Source organism: Sinohyriopsis cumingii, chromosome 12 (assembly GCF_028554795.1).
Source record: "Sinohyriopsis cumingii isolate HCF-2022 chromosome 12, ASM2855479v2, whole genome shotgun sequence".
In the NCBI taxonomy this organism is placed as follows: domain Eukaryota; kingdom Metazoa; phylum Mollusca; class Bivalvia; order Unionida; family Unionidae; genus Sinohyriopsis; species Sinohyriopsis cumingii.
Genome location: NC_142972.1, coordinates 1,808,776 through 1,828,241, shown reverse-complemented (window position 1 = coordinate 1,828,241; position 19,466 = coordinate 1,808,776). Strand labels below are relative to the sequence as shown.

The 19,466-nt window shown below is 37.4% G+C and overlaps 1 protein-coding gene across 1 annotated transcript in view; it reads right to left on the bottom strand.

Annotated features, from left to right (window-relative positions):
* Window positions 1-1,427: 1,427 nt before the first annotated feature.
* The window catches only part of LOC149785915 (N-acetylated-alpha-linked acidic dipeptidase 2-like), a 75,794-nt gene continuing 57,755 nt past the window's right edge, over window positions 1,428-19,466 (bottom strand). The window contains exons 16-18 of the mRNA XM_089978085.1: window positions 10,060-10,190; window positions 1,880-2,004; window positions 1,428-1,606 (exon numbers count right to left, since the gene is read on the bottom strand). Coding sequence (XP_089834211.1) covers window positions 1,428-1,606; window positions 1,880-2,004; window positions 10,060-10,190 — 435 coding nt within the window. The remainder of the gene's footprint in view (window positions 1,607-1,879; window positions 2,005-10,059; window positions 10,191-19,466) is intronic.

The window sequence follows — 19,466 nt, the reverse complement described above, 5'->3', positions numbered from 1 at the left end:
GTTATTCTTCATTTAATCAAAAGCACATATTTTTGTGCCCGCTTGTATTAAGACCCACCAACACCACCACCATTTTAAGGTACATGCATCATTTTTTTCAACTAACTGACTTGGTTATAACACAGTTCAGTCTATAACAATGGTCAGGTTCTATGGACCCCAACATTGTTATAGTGGGATCACAATCTGTGTGTGTATATATATATATATATATATATATATATATATATATATATATATATATATATATATATATATATATATATATATGTATATATATAGACACACACACACACAGAGACAGACCTGTCAATAGGGTTGCACATGGGAAGAGAAAATCTGGCCATTGCATAAAGGTGACCACTGTACAATGGTTTCATTGTTTAAAGATGGGTTATGAATCCTCTAAAGATGCCTCTTTGCCTGCCAAAAGTTATGGGGAAGTGTTTGCTGTGAAGTAAGCAATTAAGGTAGATGCTTGATACACAGTGGACGATATTTCTATTATCATGGTCATTAATATATCTATTATCAAAGGAATTAATATTTCTGTTATCACATGCATTAATATTTCTATTATCACAGGCATTAATATTTCTATTATCATTAGCATTACTATTTCTATTATCATGGGCATTAATATTTCAATAATCACAGACCATTAATATTTCTATAATCACAGACCATTAATATTTCTATAATCACAGACCATTAATATTTCTATTATCATGGGCATTAATATTTCTATTATCAAGGCATTAATATTTCTATTATCACAGGAATAAATATTTCTATTATTGCAGGCATTCATTCATCAGCAGTTTGTAATATAATGAAGAATCAATTGAAAATCAGAAATGTTTGTTCAAGATGGGAACCACATTTTTGGACAGCTGATCAAATGGCAACTCACCATATAGAAAAAGAGACATTTGAATGAGACTTACATCTGATGAAACATGGGTTTATTTTCATGAACCCAATTCATGACAAAATAATAAAGATTTGACCAGATAAAATGAACAGAAACCATACAATAGCCAGATATAGTCAGACTGTCAAGAGAGTTTTCTGCACATTTTTTTTCAATGAAAAACCACTGGTCATTTTGGTACCTGTTCCTGGCTCTGCTATTGTCACTTGACAATTTTATGCCTTCAAAGTCTTGCCAAAAGCAGAGGAACACTACCAAATGACCCATCCACACACTGGCACCTGTGTAATTCATCGATTCCATGGCAATACCAGAGTGCTTACATCTGCCATTTTGACAAACTTCCTGAATAAGCACAGCATCCAAACACTGCCACCTCCTCCAGTAGCCCTGATTTAGATTTGCCACATCCTTCAGATAGCCCTGATTTAAATTTCCACATTCTCCAGATAGCCCTGATTTATATTTGCCACCTCCTCCAGATAGCCCTGATTTATATTTGCCACATCTGCAGATAGCCCTGATTTATATTTGCCACCTCCTCCAGATAGCCCTGATTTAGATTTGCCACATCCTCCAGATAGCCCTGATTTAGATTTGCCACATCCTCCAGATAGCCCTGATTTAGATTTGCCACCTCCTCCAGATAGCACTGATTTATATCTAAGTCACCTTTGGTTACAGGTAAATCCCATTTTCAAAGATTTGCTGGGGGCAGACAATTTGTATGGGAAAGCATTCAGAGGTACATGGGAGTACTTTGAGTGGATCATCATGCATTTTACTTAAATTGAGCATTGTTGTAAAGCATACCAATTTTCAGAAATTTTTAAATACACCTTGTGCATCTATTTATGATATTTTCAATGAAATATATCAAGAAGTTTCAGCTTCTCATTTACTTCTTTAGACTTCAATTGGAGCTGAATGTCTAAAAGTGCTTACCTATATTAATATTGTGCTTTTTCCATTCTGTACCATACTTGGTCTTTAATAATTCTAAGAAGTCCGATATAGCTTTAGCATATCTACGCACATCAAAAGAAAACACAGTTTCATCTGCAATTTTCCTGAAAAATATAAATAACCATAAAAAATTTCACAGTGTAACAGTTTCTTAATAGCTAAATTCAAATAAAACTGTTTAAAGTTGATAAGAAAATATGCATTTAAATGTGGGAACACTTAAGTAATCACTCAATTTGGTTGTCTCTCCATTTGTTTGAAAACTAGCAAATTTCTGTCCCATCAAATTGGGTAGCCATCTTTGATATTACCAATTAAGTAGCTGACCCCTAAAATATCAAAACATTAATGAGTCCATGTGCTCAACAGAGTTCAACAATAATTGGTCATATTTTCATTATTTTCTTTGTAAGCTGCTTACTTTTTTAACTGTACTTCACTCACCATTTATTGTTTTACATAATTTGAGCTCTCATACCATATCATCACTGTTCAGTAGGGACCTAAATAGAAAAGTAAGGTGTCTCAAATCTTACAATTATTCGGATTTCTTAAGTACTTGTTACACTTGGAATAACATAATGAAACTTACTCTCCTTAAAGTCGGATCATAACATTAGGCATTTAAAATACATTTACAAACAAAAACTGTATTATATTATGTCAGTCAACTGTATTACATTATCTCAGTCAACTGTATTATATTGTCTCAGTCAACTGTATTACATTAACTCAGTCAACTGTATTATATTATCTCAGTCAACTGTATTACATTATCACAGTCAACTGTATTACATTATCTCAGTCAACTGTATTACATTATCTCAGTCAAACTACTTAAGCTTCAAAAAATTGGGCAATTTCTTACTCTGAATCCAAGGGATTAATGGCTGTCTCCAATTCTAAATGCATTTTGTTACATCACTGTAAAAACTTGCTTTAAGAGACACCTAATTAAAATATCTAATATGTGTACATCAACACCATCCATCAATCTTTAATGTCTCTGATATGTGTATATCAACACCATTAACTAATCATTAATGTCTCTGATATGTGTATATCAACACCATCAACTAATCATTAATGTCTCTGATATGTGTATATCAACATCAGATATTCACTGAAGACTCCAATATGTTTACATCAGCATCATCAAGTAATCATTCAAGTCTCTGATATTTGTATATCAGCACCATCAACTACTAGTTAATGTCGGCTAATTATTCATGTCTCTGATATGTGTATATAAGCACCATGGGTTAATCATTCAAGTCTCTGACACATGTATATAAACACCATCATTTATGCAGCTAGTGACCAAATACTAAACATTAAGTGGTGTTAATAAAAGTTAAACATTCACACTGGTACATCATACCATCTGTACAGTGAATATATGTACATATATATGTAGTGCTTTACAGTCCCTCAGCCCAATAGTGGCTAGGTAGTGCCAACAAAAGGTTATGTCCCAAAAAATGTAAAAGTGAACTTCTCAAAAATGAGGATGATAAAGCCACCTAAATCAATGTATGATACAATATTAAAAATGTAACAACTCATTAAAATACATAAATAACAGATAAAGGTAATATATTTAAAATCCCTACAATATGATGAAAATTTCTTATATAAACTGCATTCCCTTTAAAATTTCAAGATTTTCTTGGGTGATACATCCATGTACAGCTTCTTCATGCAGTTCATACCAAAATACTTCTGTCTCACAGAGTGGAAATCAACACACTTGAGAAAAATGTGCTCCACTGTCATTGGATACAGGCAGGATACACTCTGGTTCAGGTTTAGCCTTCAGGAGGCATGCATGAATCAAGTATGTGCATCCTATATCCAACCACAACAACACCACCACACCTCTCTGATTTGTTCAATACAAAGGCCATTGACCTATAGTGAGTCGGATGTTCTTAAGTTTGTGCAGATTTCATTCTACATATTTTCTAGTAAAATATGTTTCTTCAATAATACTTACCTGATCATAATATATTAGAACAATTATTGCCTCCCAAATCCAGCCCACCCAGATAGCTAAACCTTTTTAGCTAAAAAGCTAAAAACTATCTGCCCACCTAGGTGGCAGATAGAGTGATCTCCCTTTGATGCATGCCAAATCCCATGAATACTTCAGTCACTGCTCTCTGTATGGATCTAACTGTGGGGAGACTGCGAGAGTGTATATGTATTATGATTGGGTAAATATTACTGTATATGTATTAAGATTGGGTAAATATTATTGTATATGTATTATGATTGGGTAAATATTATTGTATATGTATTATGATTGGGTAAGTATTATTGTATATGTATCATGATTAGGTAAGCATTATTGAGTACATATGAATTATGATTGGGTAAGTATTACTGTATATGCATTATGATTGGGTAAGTATTACTGTATATGTATTACGATTGGGCAAGTATTATTATGTACTATGATTGGGTAAGCATTATTGAATATATATGTATTATGATTGGGTAATATTAATGTATATGTATTATGATTGGGTAAGTATTACTGTATATGTATTATGATTGGGTAAGTATTACTGTATATGTATTATGACTGGGTAAATATTATTGTATATGTATTATGATTGGGTAAATATTATTGTATATGTATTATGACTGGGTAAGTATTACTGTATATGTATTATGATTGGGTAAGTATTACTGTATATGTATTATGACTGGGTAAGTATTACTGAGTGCATATTATGATTTGGTAAGTATTACTGTATATGTATTATGATTGGGTAAATATTATTGTATATGTATTATGAATGGGTAAATATTATTGTATATGTATTATGATTGGGAAAGCATTATTGAGTGCATATGTATTATGATTGTGTATTACTGAGTGTATATGTATTATGATTGCATAAGTATTACTGTATATGTATCATGATTGGGTAAGTATTACCGAGTGCATATTATGATTTGGTAAGTATTACTGTATATGTATTATGACTGGGTATATATTATTGTATACGTATTATGATTGGGAAAGCATTATTGAGTGCATATGTATTATGATTGTGTATTACTGAGTGTATATGTATTATGATTGCATAAGTATTACTGTATATGTATTATGATTGGGTAAGTATTACTGTATATGTATTACGATTGGGTAAATATTATTGTATATGTATTATGGTTGCGTAAGTATTACTGTATATGTATTATGATTGGGTAAGTATTACTGAGTGCATATGTATTATGATTGGGTAAGTATTACTGTATATGTATTATGACTGGGTAAGTATTACTGTATATGTATTATCATTGGATAAGTATTACTGTATATGTATTATGATTGGGTAAATATTATTGTATATGTATTATGATTGGGTAAGTATTACTGAGTGCATATGTATTATGATTGCATATTACTGAGTGTATATGTATTATGATGGGGTAAGTATTACTGAGTGTATATGTATTATGATTGGGTAAGTATTACTGTATATGTATTATGATTGGGTAAATATTACTGTATATGTATTATGATTGGGTAAGTATTACTGAGTGCATATGTATTATGATTGCGTATGACTGAGTGTATATGTATTATGATTGCGTAAGTTATACTGTATATGTATTATGATTGCGTATTACTGAGTGTATATGTATTATGATTGCGTATTACTGAGCATATATGTATTATGATTGCGTATTACTGAGTGTATATGTATTATGATTGCGTAAGTATTACTGGGTGTATATGTATTATGATTGCATATTACTGAGTGTATATGTATTATGATTGCATAAGTATTACTGTATATGTATTATGATTGTGTATTACTGAGTGTATATGTATTATGATTGCGTATTACTGAGCATATATGTATTATGATTGCATATTACTGAGTGTATATGTATTATGATTGCGTAAGTATTACTGAGTGTATATGTATTATGATTGCATATTACTGAGTGTATATGTATTATGATTGCGTATTACTGAGTGTATATGTATTATGATTGCGTAAGTATTACTGAGTGTATATGTATTATGATTGCGTAAGTATTACTGAGTGTATATGTATTATGATTGCATAAGTATTACTGTATATGTATTATGATTGCGTATTACTGAGTGTATATGTATTATGATTGCATATTACTGAGTGTATATGTATTATGATTGCGTATTACTGAGTGTATATGTATCATGATTGCGTAAGTATTACTGTATATGTATTATGATTGCGTATTACTGAGTGTATATGTATTATGATTGCGTATTACTGAGCATATATGTATTATGATTGCGTAAGTATTACTGTATATGTATTATGATTGCGTAAGTATTACTGTATATGTATTATGATGAGGTAAGTATTACTGAGTGTATATGTATTATGATTGTGTAAGTTATACTGTATATATATTATGATGGGGTAAGTATTACTGAGTGTATATGTATTATGATGGGGTAAGTATTATTGAAGAAACAAGTTTTACTAGAAAATACTGGTTTCTTCTTCAAAGATGTTACCCAGTCAAAATATTTTATGATTGTGCTTTTTGTCATCAAAAGGCCAAAGTAGGGAGTTAGCTATAGCAGTATTGATGCATTCAGCTACACAATGCTCAGACCACTGTACAAAAATTCTCCATTTCCACTGTAACTGTAAAGAGTACGGCCAATATAGCTTGAGTAATCCTCTCCATCACTTGATGAGAGAACTGTTGAGGATCTGTTTAATAAGATCAAATGTGCATGTTCAACAACTCTGGATTGGGATGTAATGCCTGCCATTGTGGTTGCCTCAGCAGATGAGAAAATATCTCTATTTTCTGGCAATTTCTGCCTCTAGATTGATCAGATTTTTGATCCATGATTTTTTTCCAACAACCGTGAAGCAACAAGAATGAGGTAGAACTCCAATTCTCTTGCTTTCTGTATCACATCTTGAACAGGTGTGCTGAAGAGTAAATGTACACATACAATCTGTTCCAATCAATGGAAAAAGCACTGACTGCACAGGCCTTTGCACAGGCCTTCAGATCTGTGGCTGGTGAGGCAAATGTTGGGAGTTTTGCTTTCCCTTTATTGCTAATAAAAATCCACCAGCGGTTGATGTGCAAGTGAACTCTGAGGGATGCAGTTACCATTTTGCTTGTATTAGGATTTGTCAATGAAGACACCAGCTTAGAAATTCCCAAAGAAAAATTCAAAGGTCTGGGGCCTTTGTTCCCCCTTGCCTTTGGAGATAATTCACCATTGTGGAGTTGTTGAACAGAATGATAATACCCTATCCATACAGTTTCTCCTGCCATCATTGGAATGCTTTTCTCATGTCTTTGATCTCTCAATGAAACTGATATGCAACAGATGATCCTGGGCAAGCCACTGCCCACTTGCCTTCTGCAATTATGGAAGGATATGTGCACCCCAGCCCTTGTGCTCATGGTCATACAAACTGTCAACTAGAAGGCTGTACCTGCCAGGGACCATCTGATGTAAGCTGGTAAAGTGAGGGTCTCCCATTTCCTAAGATTGAACCTCATATAAGCTGTTTGTCCCAAGAAGCAAAGTATTGACTGCCATTGGGACAACTATCAATGTAATGGCCTTATCAAAAGGCAACGTAGAACAATGATGTCTGCTACCACATTGAGTAAACCCTGAAAATGAAGGATTCTTGGATTAAGAGAAAGATCTTAGTAAGCAATGAAGCTTCCATTGAAATGATGCCAGTGAGTATTTCTACAGGAGACATACTCTGTTCAAGAGGAACTGTAGGGGTGAAATACAATTCTTGCAAGAATCAAAGCTAGGTTTGAAACGATCAGCATTCTGATCATGTGGCCATATGGTTCCCTGGCCATATTGGACCAGTACTGTGTAGAGATCATGTGATTGCAATGTGGTAATATACAGTATGTCCCCAGTTGGGTCTATGTACAGACTAGGGGTTGGAATATTAGATCATCATAAGCAGTCTCCTAAAGCATATTTAACAGCTAGACTGGGTTCAGTATTGGCCATGAGTGATCTGTGATGGCATGGAGAGGAACTGGGGTGGAATGATCCCCTTCTCTTGATTTTATCCACTTTGATTTTCTAGACCCATGGCTCTGAACTTATTCGATCTGCAGGATTGTTTCCCATGAGAAGAGGCCATATTAACTAGATTGTGTTGTGCAAATGGCCATGAAGCAAGCTGAGTGCATTTTGGTACTACAGGTCGACTGAGCCCTAAAAGTACCAATGGCACGATGGCACACAGGATGCTAATCAATGTAAAAAAGTCTATAATTCAACATAATAGGCAGGATCATCTTTGTTGCTGATCTTGTTTCAGGTCAGGTTTAGGTGGCAGAGTTTGATGGTGATGGAACAGGGTCATTGTATCCTACATAACTTTTTCAAACTTTCTTATGATGAAGTGCATTATGTGATAAGTAATCTAAAAGACCAGTCCCTATTTGCACTGTGCAAGATGGCATCTGAGGTACTTACTGACGAGGGTTTCAGCAATTCCCATGGCTGTTATGTGTCTGTAACATTCTCCAAGTTAGCCGCTTGACAAGACAGTGATAACAGTTGGTCTTGATTTGCCTGTCAACAGATGCTGGAACTGTGGACAAAGCTAATGATGGAGAAAGACAATTAAATTCTGGTCACAACATGCTAAAAACTTCCTTGATTGACACTTAGATCTACCCAAGATAAGCTTGTGAGCATACTTCATCATCTCTAGGTGAATGGGGCAATGCTGATGTCGATTGTGCAATCTGAAATGAAAGTGTAGAAGATTGTCTAAAGTGGTTGCCCACCATGCCACTGAATGTCCCGATGCTCACTGAATATCTGACTGTGACAAGATCACTATGTAGAAATTACACAGCAATATGATATGAGTTTTCTGTATCACCCACCAGAGCTGCACCTATTAAATACAACTATAGCAATGTGTGGGGACATAATAGCAGCCTGTGCATGTATGTACCAAGAGCATCTAAGTACATGAGGATAGCAATGTGTGGGGACATAATAGCAACCTGTGCATGTATGTACCAAGGGCATCTAAGTACATGAGGATAGCAATGTGTGGGGACATAATAACAACCTGTGCATGTATGTACCAAGAGCATCTAAGTACATGAGGATAGCAATATGTGGAGACATAATAGCAGCCTGTGCATATATGTACCAAGGGTATCTAAGTACATGAGGATAGCAATGTGTGGGGACATAATAGCAGCCTGTGCATGTATGTACCAAGGGTATCTAAGTACATGAGGATAGCAATGTGTGGGGACATAATAACAACCTGTGCATGTATGTACCAAGGGCATCTAAGTACATGAGGATAGCAATGTGTGGGGACATAATAACAACCTGTGCATGTATGTACCAAGAGCATCTAAGTACATGAGGATAGCAATGTGTGGGGACATAATAGCAACCTGTGCATGTATGTACCAAGGGCATCTAAGTACATGAGGATAGCAAAGCAATGGCATCAAAATGACAGAACTTAGTGGTCAAAAAAGAATGCAAATTTGTAAATAATAGATGAAGTAACATTCTTTAGAAAGAGAACACTCATTTAACTTGCTTTAAAGAAGAAAACTCCCAGAATACATGTATGTGGATTGCAAGGCCTCCCTGTCTGTCAAGTGGGTTGCAAGGCCTCCCTGTCTGTTGAGTGGGTTGCATGGCCTCCCTGTCTGTTGAGTGGGTTGCAAGGCCTCCCTGTCTGCAGAGTAGATTGCAAGGCCTCCCTGTCTGTAGAATGGATTGCAAGGCCTCCCTGTCTGTTGAGTGGATTGCAAGGCCTCCCTGTCTGTAGAGTGGATTGCAAGGCCTCCCTGTCTGTAGAGTGGATTGCAAGGCCTCCCTGTCTGTAGAGTGGATTGCAAGGCCTCCCTGTCTTTAGAGAATGCACTACTCTGCATGAATGGAAGTAGTACCTGAAATGTTCATGAAATTTGGCACCAATCCCTGTACCAAGGGGAGATTACTCTGATACATAGGTGGGCTAATGAATTTTACCTTTTTTAGCAATATTTTTAGCCTGGGAGGGCTGCATTTGTGAGATAGTAGTAGTACTCCTAAGGTATTATGATCAGGTAACTTATTTGAAGAAGAAAACAATTTTATTTAAACTTACCAGCTCATTACTCCCCATAGGCGTGCCATACCAAGAGTATAGTTAAAGGATGGGTCTATAAATGTCTCATACATGTGAAATGTTTCATAGGCAGAGTGATATAGGGGAAAGGAAAGCAAATCCCATCTTTTCTGAAATAAACCAAATCAAAACATATATTAGTGTAATGTGCAAAAAGGTTTTTATGGTGCAACGCTCTGCATGAAAACTTCACGAGACAAAAAGAAAATATTCAAATATGATTAAAGAATAATTTCTTTCTATTTTTTTCCTGATTAATGTAATTTAAACATTATATCTGTACATTTTGTGACTTCAATAACAATCCAGTGACAAGAGTACCATAAACAGTATGTTATATGCCTACCATGTTTCGTACTTCTTTTACATAAAATTCTCTTTTACTTATTGGATAGCTTCTAAATCTGAATTGAATAGTAGCTTCCAGGTCTTAAATGGAAGCAATCCAAAGCCATCCAAAGAATTTGGTTTGGCTAAAAGACACAGACCACATTTTCCTTCTTTTAGTCCTGGCAACACTAACCTTTAACTTACAATTCCAGTTTCAATAGGATCTGTTTTACCTCAAATTTAACCATACACAAAATCTAGTTATGATTTCCAGCACTGAACTTGAGTTATTTTGTGAAAAAAGTAGTTCAGTGGAAATCATTTCTACTTCTTCAATCCCAGTGACCATCACTGTTTATCTTTTGTTTCCAAAAAGAAGAAGTGGCTTCCTCATCCCAAAAGAAAAGCAATCCATAATCTTATGTTAAAATTATATGATAAGCAACTCAAGATGCTGAAGAAAAACCATTTCTCTTCCTAGAACTGCCATGACATTTACCTTTTACTCCAAAATCAACAGGTGTATTTCTTATCTAACTGCAAGCCATCTGCAAAGTGTGAGCAAGTTTTCTGGTTTACAATTCAAAGACTTCCTTTACTAATTCAACTCCTATAGTAAATCTATGAAAACAACAATGATATTAAAAATTCAATAGCTTTAAATTTCTGAATGCTCATGATCAAACCTATATTTATCTATTTAGAGTAAACCACATGCATCTTCTGTATCTACAAGATTTTGTGCAAGACATGTTTTCAGTTTCACATTAAAGAGCATGGTGATAATTTTAGTCATGAGTTTTCTGAACTCAAGTCCCATAGTCCCATATCATTAGTACCTTGAGGCCTATATCCACCCCTAGTTAGTGAATATTAAATTATATTTAAAATTCATGCATACCAACAAAATCAATTGTGCACTTCAGGCAACATTTAAGTATTTGAGCTTCATTTCAGAAAATCAGAAAGAACATTAAAATAAATCTATCTATTCAAGGGTTACCTTGCTTGCTACCACCATTTATCTCCCTTCAATTTATGAGTGGAATATATCAGCCTTGTCATAGTATGCAATAAATTAATAAATTGTCAATGTGACCATCTCTATGTGCAAGAATTATTTTAGAAAAGGATATTTCAATGACAGAAGTTACTTAAAATTCCTCTAGAAGTTACTTATATATAAATAACTGTTTTTGTACACCTAAAATAATTAGAAGGGAATAAAAATGTAAAGACTATAATAAAGAATTCTTAATTAGATTCCAGAAGATTTGCAATTTTTAAAAAGTTTTGGACTGAATGTAAGAGTCAGAATCAGTATTATGGATGACAGAACAATTAATAACAGTAAAAATCTGGTAATGACACAGTCTACAATAAGAATGCTGTGCTACATTAAAATTTGGTAATGACACAGTCTACATTAAGAATGCTGTACTACAGTACAATCTGGTAATGACACAGTCTACATTAAGAATGATGTGCTACAGTAAAATTTGGTAATGACACAGTCTACATTAAGAATGATGTGCTACAGTAAAATTTGGTAATGACACAGTCTACATTAAGAATGATGTGCTACAGTAAAATCTGGTAATGACACAGTCTACATTAAGAATGATGTGCTACAGTAAAATTTGGTAATGACACAGTCTACATTAAGAATGATGTGCTACAGTAAAATTTGGTAATGACACAGTCTACATTAAGAATGATGTGCTACAAATCAATTCTTTATCCTGAACATGATGCACTGTGAAAATTATAGGGCATAGATTAACTGAAACAAAGGGTCACTGAGACACAAGCACCAATTACAGTTAATTTACCACTTTGCATGTAAATCTTTGCTACAGACATCAGCAAAGTGCTTCAAAGTGTGAATAAATAATTTGTTTTTGTTAATGGTTTCATCAAGAATATTTACCAAATCACAGGAAATACACTCTGCTACCTCTCAAATCTGGCCCTATTAGAAAGATTGAGACTGTATTTCCTATCTAAATAAAATACAGACAAAGGGAAAAAACTAACTAATTACCTCCAATACAAGGAGTTGCAAAAACTGTCTCAATGAAATCCACTCCTTACTGGAAATCAACTCTGCAAGCATGATAATCCATGCAATGCACAAGGGAACATGATAAATAAGGTTGAGATGGGTCAAGAATTCTATACCAAAATGGAAGAGCTGGAAGAGGGTGAGATCGGACTTTTATCAATTAACTAGAAAGCTCAGATAAAAGAAAATGGGGTGAAGGTTCTTCATACCCTTCACAAAAGACTGCTTTATATTTCTGTGGAACACAATGTGAAGGAACTAGCTTGAAGTCTGATTGGCATGAAAGTAGGCATCAGTCACTACTAGAATCATCACAAACTTGTCCCTTGTGACCAAAACCTTGCCAGACCATGCCATCTAGCTGAGGTCTATAACCTGTCTGGACTTCCTGTATGGCTCAGACCATGCCATCTAGCTGAGGTCTATAACCTGTCTGGGCTTCCTGTATGGCTCAGACCATGCCATCTAGTTGAGGTCTATAACCTGTCTGAGCTTCCTGTATGGCTCAGACCATGCCATCTAGCTGAGGTCTATAACCTGTCTGAGCTTCCTGTATGGCTCAGACCATGCCATCTAGCTGAGGTCTATAACCTGTCTGGGCTTCCTGTATGGCTCAGACCATGCCATCTAGCTGAGGTCAATAACCTGTCTGAGCTTCCTGTATGGCTCAGACCATGCCATCTAGCTGAGGTCTATAACCTGTCTGAGCTTCCTGTATGGCTCAGACCATGCCATCTAGCTGAGTTCTATAACCTGTCTGAGCTTCCTGTATGGCTCAGACCATGCCATCCAGCTGAGGTCTATAACATGTCTGAGCTTCCTGTATGGCTCAGACCATGCCATCTAGCTGAGGTCTATAACCTGTCTGAGGTTCCTGTATGGCTCAGACCATGCCATCTAGCTGAGGTCTATAACCTGTCTGAGCTTCCTGTATGGCTCAGACCATGCCATCTAGCTGAGGTCAATAACATGTCTGGGCTTCCTGTATGGCTCAGACCATGCCATCTAGCTGAGGTCTATAACCTGTCTGAGCTTCCTGTATGGCTCAGACCATGCCATCTAGCTGAGGTCTATAACATGTCTGAGCTTCCTGTATGGCTCAGACCATGCCATCTAGCTGAGGTCAATAACATGTCTGGGCTTCCTGTATGGCTATGGGTACTAGAAAAAATCTAAAAAAGAACTCTGCAGAGTATGAATTGGTGTGTCATTTTTATAAGACTTATGGCAAAATCACAAGGTTTGGCAGATGTGGCATTGAGTAAACTCAGTATAGGTGATGGAATTCTCAGATTGAGAGATGGTTCTCTGTAAGAACTGAATCACACAGTGAAATGATTTCAACTCACATTCCTGTGAAAGACACTCTGTTCAGGAGGAATTCTTGGCCTGAAACATCATTTCTGCAAAAACTGAAGCCAGATTGGAAATTATTGGTACTTGGATACTTGGCACTATGATTGAAAGGTTGATAACTGGGTACAGATCATGTGACAGTGATGTGGAAGTCAATGTTATGGTGCTGAAGATGCATACAAAATATGTTAGATCCCTGTTACCCATTCCCCAAGCCCCTAGGCATAACAAAAGGCTGTATCAGAATCTATGCAGGCTATATGTGATCCCAAAAAGGTGCAAAACTTCAGTTTTGGTAAAATCTAAGCCATCATTTCCTTCCTTTGGAGACAGGTTCATAATATGTATCACTGTCGTTTCTGATGAGGACTGAAACATCACCATAGCTGGTACCAGAAATAAGCTGTGATGGAGAATTTTGTAGCTGTTTAACACTGGTCAGTGATGGCATTGGATCAAGACATATCTGAAGAGTACCAGGCCTATTAAGATCCATGTGTATATATATATATATATATATATATATATATATATATATATATATATATATATATATAATGGTCTATCATGGCCATAGACTGCCTTTGGTCCATAATAGCAACTGGGCACAAAATCACTAAATTTGTCACAGAATTACATGAAACCATTGTGTTATATGTCTTCATTAATTGGATATCTTCCCCAAGTGTCTATGTACAGATGTGGAGATGAAATATGTATATTAGATAATTTTAATCAGTCCCCTTTGGCATGTCTGAAGCTAGATTGAATTTGGTACTGACTGTATGGGCAGGGGTATGGGATGGAATAAAACGCTCCTGCCCCTATGTGTCTCCCAAAATAGTGTGATGATAGCAGTGCATCATCAGGCAGACGTCTTCCTCGATGAAGTCAATGGCTCCAAGATGAGCTTAATGAGCATTTGCTCAGGGCCAGGGTGTGCCACACTATATCAGTGGATTTTGGCTGTGGTCATCCAGTCTGGAGAGGAATGGTCATCCAGTCTGGAGAGGAATGGGCTCCACCAAGCTGTATCTTGCCCTTGACACACCACATGAAGACAACTAACAATTCTTCCATACCGGATCAGTCCCAGCCCAGGTCAACAATGACCATGCCTTCTGCTGCACACCAGGAGCTACTGGTGTCCCCACTACCAAGAACCGCGCAAGAGACAACATCATCATCGGTACATGGAATGCTAGAACACTGAGGTCTGTGGGAAAGTTGAAAGAACTTGCACATGAGTTGGAGAGGTACAACTGGAACATAATTGATCTCTGCGAAGTGCGCTGGAAAAACGTTGGTGAAATAACAACAGATGAAGGGCATAAGCTCTACTTCAGTGGAAGAGGGGACAAACACTATTATGGTGTTGGATTTCTTGTCCACAAGGGCATTGTGAACAACATTATTGGTTGCTGCCCAGTCTCAAGCAGGCTTATTACCATCCACCTGAGGGTGACTCCCTTCAACATCATAATCATACAGGCACCCACATCTAATTATGATGACAACGAACTGGAGAATTTCTACAACCAACTGCAAGATGTCATTGACAACTCACCCAAGAAGAACATTCTGTTCGTACAAGGAGACTGGAATGCAAAGCACATTTGGACTCTTCTGCAATGCAAAAACAAATGAAAGAGGACTCAGGCTCTTGGAGATTGCTGCCTACAACAATCTTGTGCTAGCCAACCTGTTCGGCCCTAACAAAGCATCTAGAAGATGGACCTGACACCGTCCAGATGGTTAATATCACAACCAGATTGACTACATCTTGGAGAAAAAGCGATTCTGCACAGGACTGAATATCGACAGAACATGAAATTGTCCAGGGAAAGATATTGGAAGAGAGCATGATTTATTAATGACAACATTTTGCCTCCACCTGAAAATGATGAAAAAGCCTAACCAACCAAGAATCATTTTTGACCTTGAAAAATTGAAACATCCAAAAGTCGCAGAAGCCATCCAAGCAATGATAGGTGGTAAATTTGCCCCTTTGATAACCCTGGAGAGCCAAGACACTGAGTTCAAGTCCTTAACAACCACATTCAACACATCTGTGACTAGAACAGCTATCAAGATCAATGGCAAATATTGTCAAACAAAGAAACCTTACGTCACAACAGATGTCCTTGAACTATGAGACAAGAGAAAAGAACTGATAAAGGGAAAAAGAGATCATGAAGGAGCTCGAAAATACAGAGAGATAAACAACATGATCTGGAAAAGCATGAAAAAAGCAAAGGAATCCTGGATAGAAATACAATGCTGCAAAATTGAAGACAGTCTGAGTAGAAATGATAGCAAAATGGTATATCAACTGGTGAAAGATATCACAACCCATAAACAAGGGAAAACTACCACCATCCAAGACAAAAAAGGAAAATGCTTCACAGAAGATCATGAGATCCTCAAGCGATGGACAGAATACTGCTCAGAATTGTACAATCATAAGACCCAATGAGATCCAGCAGTACTAAATTGTACAATCATAAGACCCAATGAGATCCAGCAGTACTAAATTGTACAATCATAAGACCCAATGAGATCCAGCAGTACTAAATTGTACAATCATAAGACCCAATGAGATCCAGCAGTACTAAATTGTACAATCATAAGACCCAATGAGATCCAGCAGTACTAAATTGTACAATCATAAGACCCAATGAGATCAGGCAGTACTAAATTGATGATAACCTCATTCTTCATGAAGAAGTAGAAATTGCAGTTAGGTCACTAAAGAAATGAAAGTCAGCTGGCATTGACAACATACCAGCAGAGCTCATTCAAGCAGGAGGAGAAGAAATAGACACAGTCCTGACAACAATCATCAACAAGATATGGCAGACAGGAGAATGGCCCACCACATGGATTCAATCCTTGGCCATCATGCTCCCCAAGAAAGGAAACCTACAGCTATGCCAAAACTACAGAACCATCAGTCTGATCAGTCACCCAAGCAAAGTCATGCTGAAGATAATTCTCAACAGACTAAAGCCTCAAGCAGAGAAGATTATTGCTAAAGAGCAGGAAGGAGCACTACAGAACAAATCTTCAATCTCAGACTCCTTTGCAAGAAATACCTTCAGCATCAGCAGAATCTATACCATGTTTTTACAGTTTTCAAAAACACCTTTGATAGGGTATGGCATGCAGCCTTAATGGCAACTATAAGGAAGCATAACATCAGCTCAGACCTGGTGCAGGTTGTTGAGCAACTCCATGACAAAGCCACTAGTGTTGTTCTCATCAATGGCAGCAGAGGAGATTGGTTTCGAACAACAGTTGGAGTCAGACAGGGATGTATATTGTCACCTATACTCTTCAACATTTTCCTGGAAAGGATTATGGAGGATGCCTTGCATGACCACACTGTCAGCATCAGAGGCAGAACAATCACCAACCTTCACTTCGCAGATGATACTGATGGTTTAGCAGGAGATGAAAAAGAACTGGCTGACTTGGTTTAGCTCATTGACACAGCCTCCACAGCATATGGTATGGAGATTAGAGCCAAAAAAAACAAACTGATGACAAACAACACCAATGGCATCAGTGCAGAAATAAAGATCAGGCTTCAAGAACATGGGATCAATTATCACAGATGAGGACTCCAAACCAGAACTACTTTGCAGGATTGCCCAGACAACAGCAGCAATAACAAGGTTGAGACCAATATGGAAAGATACCAACATTGATTTTGGTTCCAAAATAAAGCTTATGCACTCAATTGTCATATACATCTTTCTGTATGATTGTGAAACATGGATGCTCACATCAGATCTTGAGCATCTCTTACGTTGACCATGAAATTAAAGATGAAGTCCACAACAGAATCCAAGGAGCCACTGGATCCTATGAAGACCTCTTGACCACTGTAAAAAAGCGTAAACTGTAGTATGGTCATGTCTCAAGATCATCTGGACTGACAAAAACAATCTTGCAAGGCACAGTGCGAGGGTGCAGAAGAAGAGGCAGACAGAAAAAGAGGTGGGAAGACAACATTAAGGAGTGGACAGGCATGGGATTTGGAGATTCCCAAAGGGCAGTAGAGAACAGAGAAAGATGGAGAGAACTAGTTGTAAAGTCAACTGTGGTGCCCCAATGACCTCTTGGGTTAAGGGTTTGATAATGATGATGATGGTAAGTGATCTTTATCAGATGGCATGGAGAAAAATTGAGGTGGAAACATTTCCTTCCCTCTGCTTTTAACCACACTGATTCTTGAGAACTGTGCCTTTCAACATGTATCAGATGTGCCTTTCAACATGTATCAGATCTGTAGTACTCTTTTCACCCGATAAGAGTCTATATCAACTATGTATGTGGCACTAAACTGGCCATTGAACAAGCATTGTACAACATGGCACTATAATGGGTAGACTGATCACTATGAGCAGAAGTGCTCTGATATTAGAAAAGCATATGAGCAGTGGCAGAGCAACTGCCTAAGCAAACCCCATGACTGCAAACAGTGTGGAGAGGGATAGAGGTAGATTATAGCTTCCTGACTGCAAACAGTGTGGAGAGGGATAGAGCTAGAGTATAGCTCACTGACTGTAAACAGTGTGGAGAGAGATAGAGGTAGAGTATAACTCCCTGACTGTAAACAGTGTGGAGAGAGATAGAGGCAGAGTATAGCTCACTGACTGTAAACAGTGTGGAGAGGGATAGAGGTAGCGTATAGCTCCCTGACTGTAAACAGTGTGGAGAGGGATAGAGGTAGAGTATAGCTCACTGACTGCAAACAGTGTGGAGAGGGATAGAGGTAGAGTATAGCTCCCTGACTGTAAACAGTGTGGAGAGGGATAGAGGTAGAGTATAGCTCCCTGACTGTAAACAGTGTGGAGAGGGATAGAGGTAGAGTATAGCTCCCTGACTGTAAACAGTGTGGAGAGGGATAGAGGTAGAGTATAGCTCCCTGACTGTAAACAGTGTGGAGAGGGATAGAGGTAGAGTATAGCTTCCTGACTGTAAACAGTGTGGAGAGGGATAGAGGTAGAGTATAGCTCCCTGACTGTAAACAGTGTGGAGAGGGATAGAGGTAGAGTATAGCTCCCTGACTGTAAACAGTGTGGAGAGGGATAGAGGTAGAGTATAGCTCCCTGACTGTAAACAGTGTGGAGAGGGATAGAGGTAGAGTATAGCTCCCTGACTGCAAACAGTGTGGAGATGGATAGAGGTAGAGTATAGCTTCCTGACTGTAAACAGTGTGGAGAGGGATAGAGGTAGAGTATAGCTTCCTGACTGTAAACAGTGTGGAGAGGGATAGAGGTAGAGTATAGCTCCCTGACTGCAAACAGTGTGGAGAGGGATAGAGGTAGAGTATAGCTCCCTGACTGTAAACAGTGTGGAGAGGGATAGAGGTAGAGTATAGCTCCCTGACTGTAAACAGTGTGGAGAGGGATAGAGGTAGAGTATAGCTTCCTGACTGTAAACAGTGTGGAGAGGGATAGAGGTAGAGTATAGCTCCCTGACTGTAAACAGTGTGGAGAGGGATAGAGGTAGAGTATAGCTCCCTGACTGTAAACAGTGTGGAGAGGGATAGAGGTAGAGTATAGCTCCCTGACTGTAAACAGTGTGGAGAGGGATAGAGGTAGAGTATAGCTTCCTGACTGTAAAC